General features: G+C 50.1%; 3 protein-coding genes across 3 annotated transcripts; 1 reads left to right on the top strand and 2 right to left on the bottom strand.

Moving 5' to 3' along the window:
- Positions 1-466: 466 nt before the first annotated feature.
- LOC308048620 (myelin protein zero-like protein 3) lies at positions 467-5,837 on the bottom strand (the record flags this gene model as incomplete). Its single annotated transcript, XM_080357857.1, has 6 exons — positions 467-493; positions 2,369-2,432; positions 3,217-3,382; positions 4,022-4,232; positions 5,203-5,369; positions 5,771-5,837. 6 exons carry the CDS (start codon positions 5,835-5,837, stop codon positions 467-469), a joined length of 702 nt encoding a protein of 233 aa, XP_080213983.1.
- A 1,753-nt stretch (positions 5,838-7,590) lies between these two features.
- Positions 7,591-11,631, bottom strand: LOC308048604 (myelin protein zero-like protein 2; the record flags this gene model as incomplete). The annotated part of the gene is made up of 5 exons (XM_080357834.1): positions 7,591-7,651; positions 8,076-8,220; positions 8,468-8,678; positions 9,312-9,478; positions 11,577-11,631. 5 exons carry the CDS (start codon positions 11,629-11,631, stop codon positions 7,591-7,593), a joined length of 639 nt encoding a protein of 212 aa, XP_080213960.1.
- Positions 11,632-14,127: 2,496 nt separating this feature from the next.
- Positions 14,128-17,944, top strand: CD3E (CD3 epsilon subunit of T-cell receptor complex). The gene is made up of 7 exons (XM_080358076.1): positions 14,128-14,390; positions 15,163-15,183; positions 15,481-15,501; positions 15,768-15,968; positions 16,706-16,858; positions 17,304-17,350; positions 17,679-17,944. Exons 1-7 carry the CDS (start codon positions 14,342-14,344, stop codon positions 17,733-17,735), a joined length of 549 nt encoding a protein of 182 aa, XP_080214202.1. The 5' UTR covers positions 14,128-14,341; the 3' UTR covers positions 17,736-17,944.
- Positions 17,945-18,505: the final 561 nt, after the last annotated feature.

Raw genomic sequence — 18,505 nt, 5'->3', positions numbered from 1 at the left:
CCAAAAAAAAAAAGAGAGAAAAAACGTTGTCAATGTCCAATGGCGCTCACTCCGGAGTACCCAGAGCTTCAGGCAACTCAGTTCAGGGGCATGGAGAAGAAGTGATAGGAACAAATTTGCAAGTAAACTAAGAAACAAGGATTGTCAGCCTGCTGGTAGGAAACAGGCTGAAGGGCTGTAGGCACTGAGGGGTCTGTAGGCACTGAGGGGTCTGTAGGCACTGAGGGGTCTGTAGGCACTGAGGGGTCTGCAGGCACTGGAAAAGTGAGGGTAAGAACTTTAAAAAAATCATTAGTTTGTGCTTGAATAAAGGAGAATTGTCCCATTGACATTATTCTTCCGATCTACCAAGATTAGAGCGGGTCCTTCAATCTGCATTGGTCACTCAGCAGCCTTCATACCTATCCAGCCATGATTTTCAGTGCTGTAGTTTTGTTCGTTATCCATCCATAGCTTCAGTCTTTCATCAGTAGGGGTCTTCCTCGTCCGTGTCCTAAACAGGGAGTACGGAGAGAGAAACTGAGATTATGTATGAAGACATGAACCAGGTTAGGAGTTCAACAACATCTGGAGTGCGCCAGGCTTCTGTCAAGAGCTTAAATGCTTTCCAAAACGTTGCGGTGCTTGAATAAGCCATAGGGCTTGCAGTTGTATAAGGGCTTGTAGTTGTATAAGCACTTGCAGCTAAATCCGTTAGACTTATCACAGATAGACACATGCATTGCTACCGTATAACCAACAAGTGAAGTGTGTTTTAAGGGAAGTAGCAGCTATAGCTCAAGACAGACAAACCCCAAAGCGCAGCCAGCCATCTTCCTAAAAATCACCACCAGTCTCTACAGAGAATGCCCAGAGCAGCACAAGTTGTTGTTGTTCAGCTACAACAAGCCACAGACTTTCAGATCACTGCTGCCCATTGTTTGAACCACAGTGATCATTTGATAAGGTCCCCACAGCCCAGCTCTGCAGCCCTCAGCTTGAACAGCACTCACACATAACAGCTCTATATGGGAAATCTCACTAACTTTCCAGCCATTTTCAGTCCAAACAGACATTCACTGGCTTTGCAATTTTAATTATCTGATAACATCTTAAGCACAGAAAAGTACATTATAAAAATCTCAAAAACGTAGAATCATTAAAGTGAGTGAGATGGGATATTCAGAGCCCTTGTAAGCGAAATATTTCAGCAGGATTATAGCATTCAGATTTGCCTTCTCTCAAAGGATAAGATGACATTTTTCCATTGTTTAAATCTGCACGTCTGCCAGAGCTTGCCCACCGATCAGCAGTTCTGGTGCCTCCCTGCTCCTGCACATCACCTGCGACAGCAGCCTCTCCCTTCTGCACCCCCAGCTCTGCTCCTGGTGCTCCTGCACTGGAACTGCTGGGCCGTATACAACTGTAAACATTTCACCTGCACCTTGCAGAGCTGCTCGTTTTTCATTCTGTATCTAATAAGGCGTAGAAGCCTGTCTGGCGGCTCATGCGCTTAGTACATTTTGAATCACTGGCATTAGAATAGTGAATCAAGCAACACATATTTAAATCCTCCTTAACATACTTCCTGACGGTGTACAACAGACATAAAGGTGTGTCTGGGGTCAGCTGGCTCTGCAGGACATTGGGAAAAATGAAAACACGCTCAAATTAGGCATGTTAGTGAGCTTACTCTGCAACGTGCCACACTCAGGGCTGTGGTTGCTAATGCCAGCACACAGAACTCAGGGGCACATTGTACAAAACGAGTATAGCAGGTGGCAAAAACATTCAGCAGCTTCAGCTACTTAACAGAAGCTTGCTGGTAGGGCAGCAAGAGACAGGCAGAACTAGAAGGCAACCACCACTTTGCAAAACAAACCAAACAAAACGCCAGAAACAAACAAACAACAGGAGTTTAGCAGGTATGTTGTGATGAACAGTGTAAGTAGGAAGATCTCCAAACGAGAGGCGAGGCTGCACACTGCCACCTTTGCAAGAAACAGTGGACTGAGCTGTTGCTGCCTCCACTGCGGCACTGCTGAGCCCCAACCTGGTTTTGCAGAGCCTTGTAACAAACTACAGGGCACAGGAGCTAGCACTCAAAATTCTGATTTTGTATCCTGAAATGTCACCTTTCATTTCCAAAAAAGTGAAAAGTCAGTTTGGCAGAGCTCAAGACAGCTTCCCCCACCAGCCATGCAGAACGACCAGCAGTTCTCACCGCCTAGAGCCCACATGTCAAAAACACCAAGGAGCGTAAGCCCAGCCATTTGGGACACTTCTCTGACACCCAGGTGTTAGGACGGGCAGCACTTGCTGCTCTTAGCGCCTCCTCTGAGCACGAAAGTTGACAAAACCACTCCTGAAAACATGAGCTTTCACTTACCACACAGTTCAGACACCAGTTTTTGAGCTTCCCCCAGCAGCTGTCTGGCTCTGCCTGCTCAGGCCTGCACAAAAAGCACATGATTAGGTTGGACTTTTCCCCCAGCACAGATGCCGATACCTCCTATGGACTGTGAATTCTAGTTCTACCACACTCACTAGGCAGTTTTTCATCATTTCACTCGTGCTATGAAAAATACAAGAGTTGCTCTTTGGCTGGCAAATATTACAATGCTAATTGGAACACTGTATTAAAACCCCATTCTGCAAGAACTCGTAGTACTGAATTCATTGCAAGACCAGGTGCAGCTCAGGCAGTAGCAGCGCTACCCTTTTGTTCTCACCACCGCACCTTTCCAGAACAGAATCCTCTCCAGTTCAGAAGGGAATTTGGTCTCCAAGGCTCATCCAGTACCTGGCATCTCTGCTCAGGATGCCACAGGGGGAGCAGTTGGCATTATTCAGTTTGTGTTGTTGTTATGGATACCTCATACCAAAATCTAACACATAAAGCCCACATAAGCAAAATATCTTGCTCATTTCGGCCGAAATAAGCCCGATTACAGAAGTGAAAGACTATCTAACCCTCAAAACTGCTTCAGTTCCCTGGCCTCACGCAAATGACAGAAAAAGGGGATGTAGAGCACTCGGTTTATGCTCCAACATGGGGATTTTCCAAAGCTTTCTGACCACTGCCTGAGTTACTCTTCTCTTCTGGAGAAGTAGATTTCGTGACCAAGCTGCAGGTGCTGGGAGGTATATAACGAAGGTCAGCGCAGAAACTGTCCTCTGGCCTGTCTCGACAGGCCGAAGCAGAAATACAGGCTTTAGGTTCCAGTCAGAACTTACTCATCAGACACTTCAATGGAGGATTTCTTGCAGCCAGGCTTTTTTTTCTCCTTTAGCACTCCAAATTTCCTTCCCATCCTTACCAAGAGCAGGATGACCACAATGATGGAAGGGAGAAACACTAAAATGGACAGCAGCGCCGCTGAAGTCAGCTGGAAGGAAAGGCCTGCAGGAAAGACAAAGATCAGCCCAGCTGTACCAGCAGTAAAATACGGCTCTCTGAAGTCTCTGTGGCAAATGTTCAGCCAGGACACAGGTTGCTCGCCTTTTCAGACAAAGCACAGAGCTGGCGGATTTGAAACAGCTTGTCACCGAATCTGTAGGACTCCCGTCACGTACCCAGCGCTGGAGGGTGCTTTATATGCAGAAAACTACAAAGGCAGGCAGGTCACGACACAGTTCTATCAGCACGTCTAAGCTGCAAATTGGGGCAGGCCTGACAGGCACGGCAGATTAGAAAATGGAGTATCACGGAGAACCGGTGTTTGTGATATGGAAGTTGTTTTTAGACCATTATTTCCTAAGCATTCAGCTTGTTCTACTGCTGCAATATATGGAGACAGGACCTCCTGAACAAATGCACACTTTTGATTTGTGTTATGGCCACAGCTTCTCCTGTCCCCAATAAATGCAATGGTTCTCAACATATTTAGCTCAGAAAGAAAGGCTGAGAACTTGCTGTAATTCTAATGTGGAACTGCAGTGAACCTATTTCACGTGTGATGTTCAGACTTCTAAGACCCCGACAAGCCCGTGGCACAGTGGTACCACACAGATGAGGATTGCTGTTGAAACGGAGACTTACCCCTCTCTGTAACTATCAGCATTGTCTGAGGAATGTTGTGGTACACGTCTGGAGGATTCTTCACGCTGCAGATGAACGTCCCATTGTCACTTACTGCTGGGCTTTGGATGGCAATGGAAGCATCGCCCTTGGCCACGTTCCCAAGCCAGGATATCCTGCCTTTGAACTTTCCCACTGTTGTTGGGTATGGAACAGACTGATAATGAAAAATCTGAAAGGAGGCAAAACCAATAACAACCAATAAAACACTCAGCTAAGAAAGCAAATTAAACTGCTCTTTGCACTGTAAACATAAAGGAATACACATTAAGAAGGCAGGAAGAATACTTGTTATAAAGGAGACTTTTTCAGGTTCCTATTTGATAATTCTGAGTCAGACCCATTTCATTAGATCTCAAGCGCTTTTACCTACCAGCCTCAGCTCTCAGATGTCACCACCAGCACTCTGACCAGCTTGTTCCCTTCTGCAGATGTTCAGCTGAGAACCACAGTAGGATTCTCACCTTGTGCAAGACAGAACATTACAGTTTTTCAGCTTTTGCTTCTTGCACTTTTGCTCTTGCTGCTCTATGAGCAGAGATCTAGCAGACCCCATTTCATACAAGCAGCGCCTCTTTGTTCCAGGTACAAGCATGCTCCTAACAGTTCAAACTCTTCCAGCAGCAAAAGTCACTGATAACCTGGAAAGATGTGTATTTTCTGTTTCCACCTTGAATGCTTTTCAGTGGGCTCTCAGACTTAAATATTTACGCTTATATTTCAAAATGCTGCCAGCAAAACAGCAAGTGGCATCCCATAAACCTTGGAGGCTGTTATCTGCACTGTCTTCAGACTGTCATTGCACACATGTTCTTGCCACTCCAAGATATATCAGCAGCGTACTGTATGTAGGGTACAGCTGCCTTCGGGAGAGCTACCAACCAATGCTTTACAGCCATCCTAAGCATAGCTACAGTGCACAATGCAGCACTTGTGTCAAAACCCAAAGTTTATCCACTTTATCATTACTCATACTATGCATTACATAGAATATTCTTTGCTCAAAGAACGCTGACACAATTTGACACGGGAAAGAGGGCAACAGTGAGAGTCCCAAACCCAGAAGCGATGAAGCAGCACAGCAAAGCAAACAGGGAAAATCTCATCAGCTTTCACTAGAAAAGACTTTGCCTTCCACTCACCGTCTCCATCTGACCACCCGTGAGGGGCTGGTACGTCCAGTCCACCGTCAGGCTCTCGGTGACGGGAGAACTGGATCTGAAGGAGCATTTCAGCGACACTTGCTCACCAATGAAAGCCTGCACTTTAGAATTGGCTTTAATTTCCAGGGAAAGGGCGTTGCAGACACCTGATGGAACAAGCACAAAAGAGAACGATTAGATCCTTGTTACTGGACAGTCGCAGGAGTGATGATGTCCCAAAAGTATGATGCATGTGCAGCTCTACCACAGTCCAAAGGCTGAAGCGCAGTAGCGACCACCTCCTCCCCCACGCTGAAATTTAAAGCAGCCCCCGCCCCCGAGCCCGCTCCCCGCAGGGACCGCACGGCGAAGCCGCGGCCCGGAGCGCTCGCTGGGCGGCCGGCGCCGCCACCCCGCTCCGGAACGGCCCTTCCCCGGCGCTCCGAGCCCGCCGGCCACCGCCCCGCAGCCGCCAACCGGGCGGTCCGCACCCCGCGCACCGTGCGGCCCGGTTCTGGGCCACCCCGCGGCTGCGGCGGGAATCCCGCAGGCGGAGCGCTCCCCTTACCGAGCAGCAGCAAGACGGCCCGCGGAAGGAGGAGGCGGCCGGCGGCCGCTGCCGCCCCGCACCGCATCCCGCTCCGCTCAGAGCCGCAACATGGCGGCTCACCTGCGGGCAGCGCAGGTGAGGGCGGGGCCGCGCAAGATGGCCGCCCCAAGATGGCCGCCCCGCGTCGCCATGGCGACGAGTCGGCAGGCGGCTGCGGCGGCCGCGCAGCGCAGGGCCCGGCGGTGGCCGCTGCTCGTCCCCGGGGCGCAGGCGGCACCGCGGGGCCCGGGAGCAGCTCCCCGGGAACACCGGGCGGTCTGCTCCTGGTTGGGCCCGTTCGTGCCTCCTTTGGTCCGTGTCAGAGCGGTAAAACCCTCATTTGAGGTGCCGAGGGCGCGGCGGAGCCGCAGGGCTCCCGTGTCACAGCACTCACACGACACCGACGCTGCTGTCTACAAGGCACCTTTATTTATGACACTCGTGGTTGAAAACAAAAACGTACAAACAGATAATGCGGCCAGCACATTACAGGTGGAGTTATAAAGTCATAAACATACTCAAACGGGCATAAACAAACGGGCTGATGTTTCAATTGGGTGCTGGTTTAAAAAAAAATGTAACAGCTCTGCAGTTTTCATGATTTGGGGCTTCATTTGCCTTAGAGAGATTGAGTCTATGGAAGCATGGGGCACATGCTAAGTGCAGCAATAAACAGCAAGAGATTGATGTGAAAAACACATCCACCAGTAAACATTATCCCTCAGAAGAAACACCATACATTCCCAAACGGTAATACTTCCCATTTAAAGCAGCAGAGAGATTTAAAGTACATTATAGCAAGTGGCTGCTCCTCTGATCCCTCAGGTAATGGGTCTTTTCATGATGTCAAGAGGACTTTGAGGGAGGCCAAACAGGGCAACACAAATGTACTTGGCGGTTTTTAAGGTGCAAGAACGCATCTGCTCAGACGCTTCGAGAGCCTCTGTTCAGTCAGCTGTCTTGGCATTTTGTTCAAATCTTTTGGCATTTGTTCATCTCCAGAGCAGCTTTCTGCACCTTCTGCAGGTGTGAAGCTTAAGGAAAGTTCCTTGTTCATGCGGCAAGTCCTCCCGTTTTACTTCAGTGAAGGCAACTTACAATTGATGTTTATGTTGTGCTCTTTCCTTGCAGGAATTTCATGTTGAGCAGAGAAACCACACAGGCAGCATGGGGCGTCTGTAATTGAGCTTTGTTCCAACATCCAAAATTACAAGCTTTCACCATCTGCGTTAGAAGCACCTAAGAAGAAAGATTATAAGAAAAACAAAACAGGCTCATTACTCAGGGTTACTGTTGAAAACAAAAACAGCAGAGGCAACTGCTGACCTCTGAAATTGTATGGGTAAAAATTACGCTGAAATGCTGCAGCAAAGCCAGCACATCTGGAAACAGTTCAGTCCTCCTGCAGCGGTTTTAAAACAATAAAGATTAAATGAATCAAAAAGCAGAATCCAAACTGGTGAAAGGAAATTAATTCACTCCTCTTTCTCCACAAAGCGGGCACGACAGGGAAAGCAGCAACAGCAGCTTTCCAACAAATGAGCCTCAACACCAGCGTGGAGAACCTCCTGCGCAGCTAAGAGCCAGCTCTGTCTCCACTGCCAGTCTCTGGAGGCTTCTCAAAAGCAAATGGTGACTGTAGTCCCAGTTGTTTCTGCTTATGGCTGCCGTGGCCTCTTGACGGTGAATAAAAGCAACATATACAAGTAAAACTCTCTTAGAAAGCCTGCAGTAGCACAAAGGCATCAGTTATGGAATGTCTGAATGGACATCTGTATTGTATTTACCATCAAAGACCTCTAGTCTTCCAATGGACTGGCTTCCTTTTCTTCTGTCCTCTTCAGGTTCTCCTTTTCTCTGCTGTTATTAAAAAAGGTAGAGGAGGGGGGAAAATCTCAAATCAGCATCATATATCCTGAGCAGCAGAGTCGCATTCTGACTTACATATGGCATACATAGCATATAACAACAAGTCACAGGACAAGATCATAAGAATGCTAAGTGCACGGTGACCACAGCGTCAGGTTCACGGAACAGAGCAATCAGCTACCACAACTGCCTTCCCCGAGCGAGGAGCCACTGCAAAGGGCAGGAGCAAAATGAGGACTTGTTCATCCTGGGGCTCTGTTCTGACTGCCAGTCAGCAGCCAATTATTGCTAATTGTCTTGGCAGTTTTGCATTGTAAATGCTTAGTGCAGAGTCCAAGCCAATGATTCAAAAGAGCTGTTAAGATATATTTGACAAGCTTTCCCAGAAGCCTTTCTCCCTCCCCTCTGTCCTTACAGTTCAGTGTCTGCCACCTCGATCTTCTTCTCCTGTGCTTTCTTCCGATGGTGTCGACAGATAATCACAACTGTCACCATGAGGATCATCAGAACACAAGCAGACCCGATGGCCACGGCCAGGAAGTGGATTTCTGAGAAGTGCACTGCATGGAGAGAAACACATGAGCAGGACGGACACTCAGGGGCTCTCAGCATGTGGCTGGGAGCCTGTATCTGTGAACAGAACCTTTCCCCAGGCTCCCTTTTTTCTTTGTATCCATTAAGTACCTTCACGCTTTCTCTTTATAATCCCTTTTCTTGCATACATTTTCCCAAATGTGGAGGAACATGTGCCCATGCTTCGCACTGGCTAAATTCACATGACTTCTGGTGGGGGTCTTGGCCTCTCACCTTTCTGCACAACTCTGAGTTGCACTTTGCCAACTGTGCCATGAAAATCCGGTGGGTTCTTCACCTGGCACGTGAATGTCCCGTTGTCAGTGGGCTGCAGATTCCAGATAACGATGGAAACATCATAACGCGCAATATTCCCGTCCCAAGTGACTCGCTCTTTAAACCGTCCAGTGGATGGCCTGTAGGGCTCCTTCAGGTAATAAAATACCTACACAAAAGAGAGGAAGCTGTTATTGCCGCACACTGGGCAGTCTTTGCGATGGAAGGAGCCCGTGGAAGCAGAGCGGCACTGGCTGAGAGCAGGGGCTGCGGAGAGCTGTGTCTGCACAGCCGCTCTCAGATGAACTCTGAGGCCATTATGCAAAGATGGTGCCTTTGCTCCAGCAGCCATGCGAGCTCTGTCCTGCTAAAGCCAAGGCTTTGCTGGGCTGAGTTCTGTTGGGCTGGCCTTCAGCAATACAGCAGCAGGAGCTGAGCTGCGTGCCCTGCCATGTTGGCCAAGGTAAATCATTTTGTAAGTGGCATCAGGTGCGGGATGTCAGCTACGACACAGGGTTCAGCTGTGCTGTAAGCAGGCACAGTTTCACCAGGCTCCAGCTACTTTAACCCTGATTACCCTAAACTAAACATAAAACATATTTCTTTCACCAGATTCTGTAAACAGAACTTCTTGCTCACAATAATCATTATGAGTCGTAGAGAAAGGGCCCAAGATATACATACTTGTGCATTCTAGCTGTGCTTGCCCATACCTTGGTGCAGTCACTGGCTTACGCGCCTTGGGACTGGTTGGTTTGGGCAAGTGTGAGTACACAAAATGGAGCGTAAAAGTCTCACTCACGGGCTCAGGAGAGCTCAGGTCCTCGGGCTGGAAGTTCCAGGTTACTGACAGGTGCTGGCTAATAGGGCTGCTGCTGGAAAAGGTGCATTTTAACCGCAGGTTCGTGCCGTTCACAGCAGCCACCTCCTTGGAAGTGTGAACCTCCACGGCCGCCGCAAGCCACAGCACTGCAGGGAGAAGAGCCGGCGTTAGAGATCATGAAAACTACTGTCTAGGAGTAGGATCATTACTCTTCCTTATCTGCGTTTAGTCTAGGCAGGAGCCTTCCTTATCTGTCCCCGTCAATGTTTAACATGACCGTCTCAAGCAGATGTATCATTACCGAGGGGGGTGATCCTGCCTGTGCAGAATCCAGGAGATCCCCTGTGTGGGTTTTGTCCGTGGATACGCAAGCTGCACAGTGCTGGTTTCAGGGGAGTTTGCTCTCATCCCAATGGCCAGTTCAGTGCTTTCTTTGTAGTTTTGTGGCTGCACAGTTAAACACTCCCAGATGCAATAACTGGTTGAGAGAAGACTGCTGAGAAGGACTTGCCTATGGGGACAACAGGCTGTGTTTTGAGGGGAATGTCTCTCTTCAGGCATCAGTAAACTTGACACCTAGAAGGTTCCACGCTGTTGTAAATGCCACCCCTCCTTAAATATATACTTGCTCCTGACCAGCTCTAAAAGTCCCGTGTAACTTTTCATGTGCTTGTTCTGGTCACATTTTCACAAGTGATTACACTTCATTGCACTCAACTCCCCAAGCAGATTTCCCCCTTTCAGGTGGGACTGCTGAGCCTCAATTAACAATTTATCTTTCCTGAGCTGTAACTTTCCTTTACACGCTTTGTATCATCAGCCTAAGTGTCACACACACCATGGTGAAAACGGCTCTTGTTGATGTGAGTGGCGCCTGTTAGGAGGTTAACCACCCAGCTAGACAACGACAGGCAAATACAGGCAGGCTGAGGAACTCAGGAAATCCTCAAGGTAAATGTGTAAGCATTTGTTTGCCAAAGAAACATCTGCTGTTAACCCGACCACCACAGGAGTAAGTTAGCATTGATGCTACCTGCAAGAGAGACAACCAGCGAGAGAGACACAACCAGCGAGAGAGACAACCAGCAAGACAAATGGGAAAACCAAAGTGCTGCTGCTGAAGAGGGTTATCATGCCGGAGCCCTAGTCATCCTCTGGCTTGCCCTGCCCTTCCAGACCGAGTTCAGGCGCTGGCAAAGCGGTGCTGCACGTTCTCACTGGGTTTCCCCACGATCGCTGAATTACTTGCCTGGGCGCTTTAGCTCCCCGGGTTAGGGGATTAAGGTGTAGTTTCCGCAAAGCGCCGAGCGGAACACCTCGCTGCTGCTGCAGGGGACAGTGCGCTGGGCTGGCCATGGGCACCCCGCACTTTCCTTTCACTCACTGGTTAAACTAGCCCAGCAGAAAAAGAAAATATTGATTTCTTGTCACTTTAGGAAAATGGGTTAACGCACCCCAGTGTGATCCAAGTGAAAAAACCCACCTTATCTGTGGCTGTAAAATACCGCTTCCTAATAAAGACTTGCAATATATTTCTGGTATTAGGAAACAATTCATAGCCAAACGCTTCCTTGCCAAATAGTTTTTTTCCTCAAAGGAGAAAATATCCGACCTGCCAAAACACTGTAGGTGTTTGCATTTGGAAACCTTCATTACCGGAGATCATGTTTCTCATCCAAACATTCAGGGTCAAATCTTTTCATTTTAAACCCCTTTAAAAAACAACTGTGGGAAATAAGTGTAAAACACTTTTTTCAAGATAGATCATGGAGCGTAACCATGTGCCGATGCATTTGGGAGGGGAGGACATGGTGGTCTTCAATTCCAGATATATAACCCTCTGAAAATCCAAGCGAGTTTATTGTTGTCGGTCTGGACTCGTTGATGTGTAAAGGATTTAAACCCGGTGCTGCTTAACAAACTGATTGTCTAGGAACAAAGACAGTGGAAAAAAAGTCTAGGAGTAAAGTCCAGATTCCTGGCAGGGGAGGAAAAGATGTGTAACCAGAGCTCAGAATGAGATCGGTGTTGTTCTTCCGCGTGAACACACCTAAACCTGTTTGTCGATGAAACTCAATCGCTTCGTGTCACCTGCAGTGAACCCAGGAGTGAAAGAATCACAGAGATCGCCCACAACAAGGCGGCGAGAGTCTTGTACAGTGGCTGCCTCAGCGGGGATGATACGGAGGGGTCAGAAGAGGACGGTGGAGGTGGCGGGGAGGCCGGGGAGCCCGGGTTCCTTACCTCGGAGCTGTACCCCAAGGGCCAGCACAGCACCCGGCCAGCTGGGGACGCGCATCGGGAAGACACGTCCGCGCTCCACGGAAAGAGAAAACCCTTGCAGGTTCTTCACAACTGGCTGAAAGACGAGTTTCCCGAAGCCTTCCCCGCGCAGCAGAGCAGATTCCTCCCTCTCAGCTTCCCCGGCCAGGCAACGCGAGTTCTCCTTCCCGCTCCAGGCAGAGAGAGATTGTTCAAGGTAAGATTAATTTCTTCTGCCTCCCATATTCCTTTGCTCGTTTGTGTTGCAATCATCCCTCCTCCCAGCTTCCACCTCAAACCACTCCCCTCTTGTGGGAGGTAATTTTGCTCCTAAAAGAAAGTTTGCCTGAAGGTGTTCATAGCCAGCCTGGAGCAATGAGAGCCGTTTGTTCCGCGAAAACCTGCCAACAACCCAAAAACAAGCAACCCCAAGCAGAGAGGCGGTGGCGGCGGGGTGGGCACACATGGAGCGTGAAGTGTCCTACTGAAACTCAGCTACCTACAGTAAACTGAAGTGATCTTTGTGATTTTACTTGGTTGCAGACATCCCGCAGAACTGGGACACTGCGCTAAGTGGTGCTTGTGAAGTTCTTGGAAAAGTCGAAAGACAATTTCATCGGCCATGAGTCCAGGCAGGCAGGGCTGAGGAAACCCCACTGTGCTAAACAAGCAGCACGAGGTACTAGAGAAACTCGCTGTGTCAAAATATTTTCCTGGTGGCACATGGCCCTTGTGAGCATGGAGCTGAGTGGTGTGCGTGTGTTGACAAAATAAGGATGTTTGCATTTGAAGACAGTAAATGACTGTAACAGAGAACCCGCGCTGGCTGCGGCTGAGCTCTGCCCGGTCTATGGTCTGGGTTCAAGAAGTCATCCCCGGTTATGAACTTTCATTGTGACCAATGCTAGTTTTCCTCGCAGTGGTGCCAAGGCTGGGACAGGGACGCTGAGCTGGTCCTGCACAGCAGTGACTTTGGTCACTGCCCGTGTGGCAACACCACCGGCTCTCACTTTAGACCACGGTTGGGTAATGCACAGGACTGGGAGGAGGGTCTGTTCTGAGCTTTACTTGCACACTTTTACTAAACTTTAGCATCTTGTTTGAAAAAGACTCCAACTGTTAAGAGAAGACCATTTCTCCAGCAGCCTTACTAGCAACATCTCATTTTGAAACAGAAATCAGTAGAAGAGTGATCTAACACCTAAAGAGAGCACCTCAATAAATGAAATAAGGACCCACAGCATTGTCATTAGCCATGTCATTAAGTGTCGTTTTCTTGGGCAGGAGCAAGAAGCCGGTTCCATCCTTCCAGACATCTGGAAAGGGGTCCCTTGAGATGTGTGTGTCAGGTACAGGAACACAGAGTGTCCTTGTGGAAGGAGGGACCCTTGGTTGGCTTCGCAATGTCCCTTCAGACACGCGCCCTCACATCCCCGCTGTTCTCACAACCGTACGGGCAGCTTTGCCACCTCTGTGGGCTTCAAGCAGAAGGAAAAGATGGTATGTTCCCACTTTGTCCATGGCAGCATCCCTGCTGGAAGCAAAGCTCGGGAAGGCCCCAGCCCCATGGAGCCGCGGGGTCTCTGCTGGCCCCAAGCGCCAGTTTGGAAGGAGAACGTTCCCATTGCCAGGCGAGCGGAGCAGAGCGGCTGGACGGGGCAGGAGCCCCCTCTAGTGGAACCAGCCCTGCTGCCGGGCTTGGCAAAGCCAGGGGACACGGGTGCACGGAGGACTCCTCAAAAAACACTGCGAGACCTCCGGCTGGGCCGTGGGCAGAGGTGTCCGACGCAGGATCTGGCCTCCTCCCACATGGAAGGATGCCGCAGGCTTCCAGGATGGTTTTCTTGTAGGTGCAATTGAATGCTGCATGGAAATGTGGAGTTGCTTTTGCAGCCTCGTATTGAAACGGAAGAGAAACAGCAACACGGTGAAGCGAGTTCCCTCCTGACAGGACAGCGTGTCATTGCTTGTGTGCCAGGAGCAGAGCCCTGGGCTCAGGTTGGAGGGTGCAGGAGGGGCTGCGGTGCTTGGCCACCCTGTGCTGCGCTCCTCGCTGTCACCACGTGTGCAGAGGAGAGTGCAGGTCAGGATCTCGCACATGCCGCTCTTGGAGAGGCAGCAGGAACGAACGAGATGTGTTAGAGTAGGATAACGAGAGTCCAGATCGCATCACCAATTACTAAAACCTGCGGGTTTTACAGCCTGGCACTTACAGACTCGTTTCTGCTGGCTGTGCAGTGTCTCAAGGTGCTTCTTGTAGTGTTTCAGGTTCCTTTGTTGTTTGTTCTGTCGTTGTGTTGCTTGCAGCAGTTTGAACTCAGGAACACTTTGAAAAGCTGTTAGGAAGGTCCTGATGGCGAATCTAGTCTGGGCTCATTTATCTCTCCCGCTGCTCCCAGAGCAGTTACACCAGATCTCCCGAGACCTGAATGGGGCTGGTGCAGAGCAGCCACTCCTCGCTCTCGGTGACGTTCCGGGAACACGTTTTGAGCCTCCGCACTTCCTGACATGGGCTTATTTTATCATACGTGTTCTGTGTCTTTCTTGGCTGCTTGCAGGTTTCGCTGGAAAGCCTCCCCAGCGCCGCTCAGCCCGCTGCCACACACGATTCTGGGAAAAAAGTCCTGGGCCTCTTTCTTGTAAGCGAGAACTCGAAAAGGCAATTGTCTTCTTTCCTCCCTCGCAGCCAGCCTCGGTGATGCCCATCTGATGTGGTAGGGAAGAGGAAGAGGAGGAGGAAGACAAGGATGAGGTTGGAGCGGTCCCTGCCTCTCCTGGCACTGCTGCTGTGTGCGGGTGAGTCCGGCTGGGGCCGAGGGGCGGCTGCAGGGGAGGGGGCACAGGGCCACGCAGCTGGTTCTGCAAAGCGCCTGCAGCCACGTCTGTGGCTGGCACGTATGGCACCTATGGAGCTGCTGCTCCCCAGAGCGAGTGCTGCGGAGAAACGGGGATCCAGCCACTCGGGCTGGAGAAAAGCACCTAAGGTCCCTGATGCATTCTGGTTCCTACTCGATTCACTAAGACACCGGGTCTCCGGACTTCGTGTAGCTGGGCTAGAGCTTGATTCCCTGCTTTCTGCAGCGGTGTGAACTATGCGGTTCTCTGAGTTTAATTTTATCTTTACTCTTCATTCATGTGCTTTTCTTACAAGTGTTTGCGATCATGGGTAAATAACTTCAGATTCACCGTGATATCATGGGAGTGGTAGCAATTTCCACGTTACTGCAGAAACCAGGCTTGATTTTCCAGCAGTCTGTGGTCCATGACCATCAAGCAAAATTGGTGTGTGTACAGCTTGCAATGCCCCTTTTTCTAAACCGGGGCGGAAAATTAGTCAAATTTCCATTCTGTGTTATTTTGTGTTAAAAATGGCTTCCAAAGGAAAAGCTTCATCTCAGAACAACATCCTGTCTCAGCTACCAGAATGCTTCTACTGCCTTTAGCACAAATATAGGAGTATAAACATCTCTTTCAAGCAGCTGAGTTCAGAAAAGATAGCCTGGAAGTAGGAAAGGTGTATGATATCAGTAGCTAAATTACTTAACACTTATTATTCTTTCTTTTGCAGCGCGCATTGCAGCTCAGCAGGGTAAGTGTATTTTACCAGCATTCTTAACTGCTTAGTGTGATAAAAAGACCAACTATCCCTCACAAGCGAGGACTAAAAGTCAAATAGAAATATTTAAGTCTTGCAAATGTTGCAGGATAGGAAAATTTCCCGGTTCATTAGTTGTTACTGATCTCACTGGTATGGAAAGCTGTCTGTCATTAATTGTTCCTGATTGCTGCAAGTGACCCCAGGCAGGATTGGGTATTTTTCAGCAGAAACAAGTGGTAAGGTAATAGCAGGCACATTCGTTAACACGTATTGTTCTCTCCTTTGCAGAGGATACCGAAGAACAGGAGGGTAAGTGTTTTACCAGCATTCTTAACTATTTATCGTGATATAAAGACTGCAGAGACCTCGAAGGTGTGGACTAAAAGGTAGATAGAAATATTTCAGTTCAAGCGGTATTTTAGAAGGCAAAAAATTCTTGTTTGTTAGTTGCTACCGCTATCACCTATCAGAAAAATAAGTTATAATGCGTCGCCCCTAATTACTGTTAGTGGTCTCCAAGCAGAAGCCATTTGTAATGGTGGTTTCTCTTCTCGTTGGCCCACCTTCCAACGAAGAATTCCTGGTGGAGATCTCAGGAACCACGGTGACAATCACATGTCCCTCGTCTGAAGAGAGCGGCATAGTCTGGGAAATAACCGGGACAAAACCAGCCAGCGGGGAAAGGAAGTACGTTATCGAGAATCACGACAGCTCCCCTGCCAACGTGAGCTGCTCCTCGGGTGGCAAGAAGCATGAGATGTACCTGAACGTCAGAGGTGAGTGAAAAGGCGCTCAGTCATCGGGCCGAACGTGGAGTCTGCACATTTCAGTGACAGATACTGGGAGCCGAGCCCTCCATTTCAGTGCTGCTGCTCTGGGTGAACACAATTCTGCTGAGGCTCTTCCCACCCTGTGTGGCCACATTTGGCAAATGGAATTGCCCTGCTCTCCTCTCCTTTCCCTTCCTCTGTCCTCAAGCTGGTTGCACAGCAATGCTTCCCACATATACAGTACATGATCTCTTTTTCATACAGCTTCTGCCATGCTACGGGGCAAGAGTAATGTTTGTCCCCAGTCGCAGAGGCACTTCTTACCTTGCAGAGTGTAACAGTCCCATCTGGAGCACACAGCCTGGAGTTTACCTCCACCCTGGCAGTGATTTAAGCCTCTGAGCCATTTGAAGTTAGGGCAGCTGCCCTGTATTCAGTAATCAGAGTCCATGGCTGCAATGACCTAGGGGATGTTTTGCATCCTTGGGCTCAGGCCATGCAAACAGCAGAGGACAGCGAAGGAAGGTGCACACACCAGCCCCTGGTCTGTGTCTGTTTGCAGACAGAAATGGTGGGGTGGATAGGATAGAATAGCCTGTGCTGGCCCCTTCTGTTTGCTCCTTCCTCCTTTCCACCCAGAACCGTATCTTCCCTGCTGGCACTCAGCAGACGAGCAAGACCTGCGCTTTCCTTGCCGCAAAGGAAGGGCGCCCATCTCACAGCACTTTCCTCTCTCCTGGCAGTGTGTGCAAACTGCCAGGAGCTGGATGCCTGGGCGGTGACAGGGATCGTCACTGCAGATCTTCTCATCACCCTCGGGGTCCTGATCCTGGTCTATTACTTCAGCAAAGACAGGAAGGGGAAAGCGAGTGCTAGCGCTGGCGGTCGCCCACGAGGTAAGAGCCATTGCACGGGTATCTCTGCTCTCCATGGTGTGTGCTAAGCACTAAACCAGCGCTTGCTCTCCTCAGTGACGGAGCCTCCTCTGCTCCCCCCAGGCCTCCCAAACCTTGCCCAGCGATGCTCCTGCTTGCCGCATCTGTTGCTCCAGGCTGCCCTCTTGTCTGGGATGGGGGCGGCTTCCTGTGGAGCTGTGGCCTGGGCTTGTGCTCACAGGGCCTTCTTGTTTTCACCTATTTCTTCACAACTGGGAAAGCTAGAAATTTACCCTTGCTCAAAGCAATCTGATTTCTCCCTAAATGATCCTGCATCCCGCCTGCAGCAGCTCTAAGCTCATAACAAAGCCATGCGAGTTGACCCATGGTATGCGTTGCCCTGGGATCATCTCCACAAAAGACCACTTGCATCACCGAGGATGATCTCTCTTTGCTTCTGTTGCAGCCCAGAAGATGCAGCGTCCTCCCCCAGTTCCAAACCCGGACTATGAGGTATGGAGAAGCTGCACTTTCTTCCATGTCTCTTTGCTGTTGGGGAAGGATAGCCAGAGCCGGGAGTGTGTAGCAGTTATCCTTTTTCCTCCTTGCAAGAAGCACCCAGTCAGCCTGCGGGCTTTCCCAGGAGCAGAGGACAAGGGTGGTGAGGGTGGACCCCATCTCCTGGTGCTGACACGGGGGTCGGGAGCAGAACCAAAGCTTGCTGTGTGCGAGCAGCACCAATCTTGCTCTCCCTGTTGTCGTTTTCTCCACGGGTTGGGTGAACCCAGAGCCTGGTGTCCTGTGATGGTGTGTTAACAAGGATTCTCTGCTGTTTCCACAGCCCATCCGGAAAGGCCAGCGGGAAGTGTACGCAGGCCTGGAGCCCAGGGGCTTCTGACGTTCCCATGGATGACGGGCTGGCGAGGAGCAGCAGAGGGTCCGTGTGCTTCTTCCCAGCTCGGTTCTGGTTCTCTCCAGGCTTGCTGAGGCCCAGGCGTTTTGTCGTACACGACAGGCACCCTGCTGTGTTCCTTCAGCTTGACATTAGGGAAAAGAAACAAATGAGCACATTGGCAAGGGAAGTTATCCTTCTCATTAAAGACCTGCAGCCTCACTGGCGGCTCCTGGCCTCCTTTGTCCTCACGCTTCCCCGCCGCTCTCCGCTCCAGCTGAACGCTCCGCTTTTCCCTCCCATTTCATTTCCACCCCGAGTGGCTCCACGTGCTCCCCGCGCCGCTCGGGGCAGCCGATTCCACCCCCCGAGGGCTCCGGATCTCAGGGGATGTGCAAGTGCCACACCTGCGGTTTCCCAAGCAGCAGCCATGGGGCACGTAGGAACTTAAGAAGGGCCTGAGAGGTGCTGTGGTGCCTGGGAGCCACATTTCTGTTGCTCTGCAGAGCAACAGCTCCGAAGAAAGGAAACAGCAGCAACGATGGGGGCTGGGGGTGGTTTAACCCTTGAGTTTCAGTGTGGAGACACGAACACCCAGCAAGTTTCACGCTTCGGATTGCTGCGCTTACCCTGCAGGATGTGGTTTTAAAGGCAGCACAGCTGGGTTTACCATACAAGGCGCTACACAGCTAGGAGGGAGATGCAAGAGACAAAGAGCACTAACGCCCCAAGCTCTGAAACAACTCTGGGCCATGCTCAGCTTGTGCAGAACAGCA

This window comes from Nesoenas mayeri (assembly GCF_963082525.1).
Source record: "Nesoenas mayeri genome assembly, chromosome: 22".
Taxonomy (NCBI): domain Eukaryota; kingdom Metazoa; phylum Chordata; class Aves; order Columbiformes; family Columbidae; genus Nesoenas; species Nesoenas mayeri.
The sequence above is the reverse complement of the archived record's forward strand: the minus strand, read 5'-3'. Positions and strand labels throughout refer to the sequence as shown.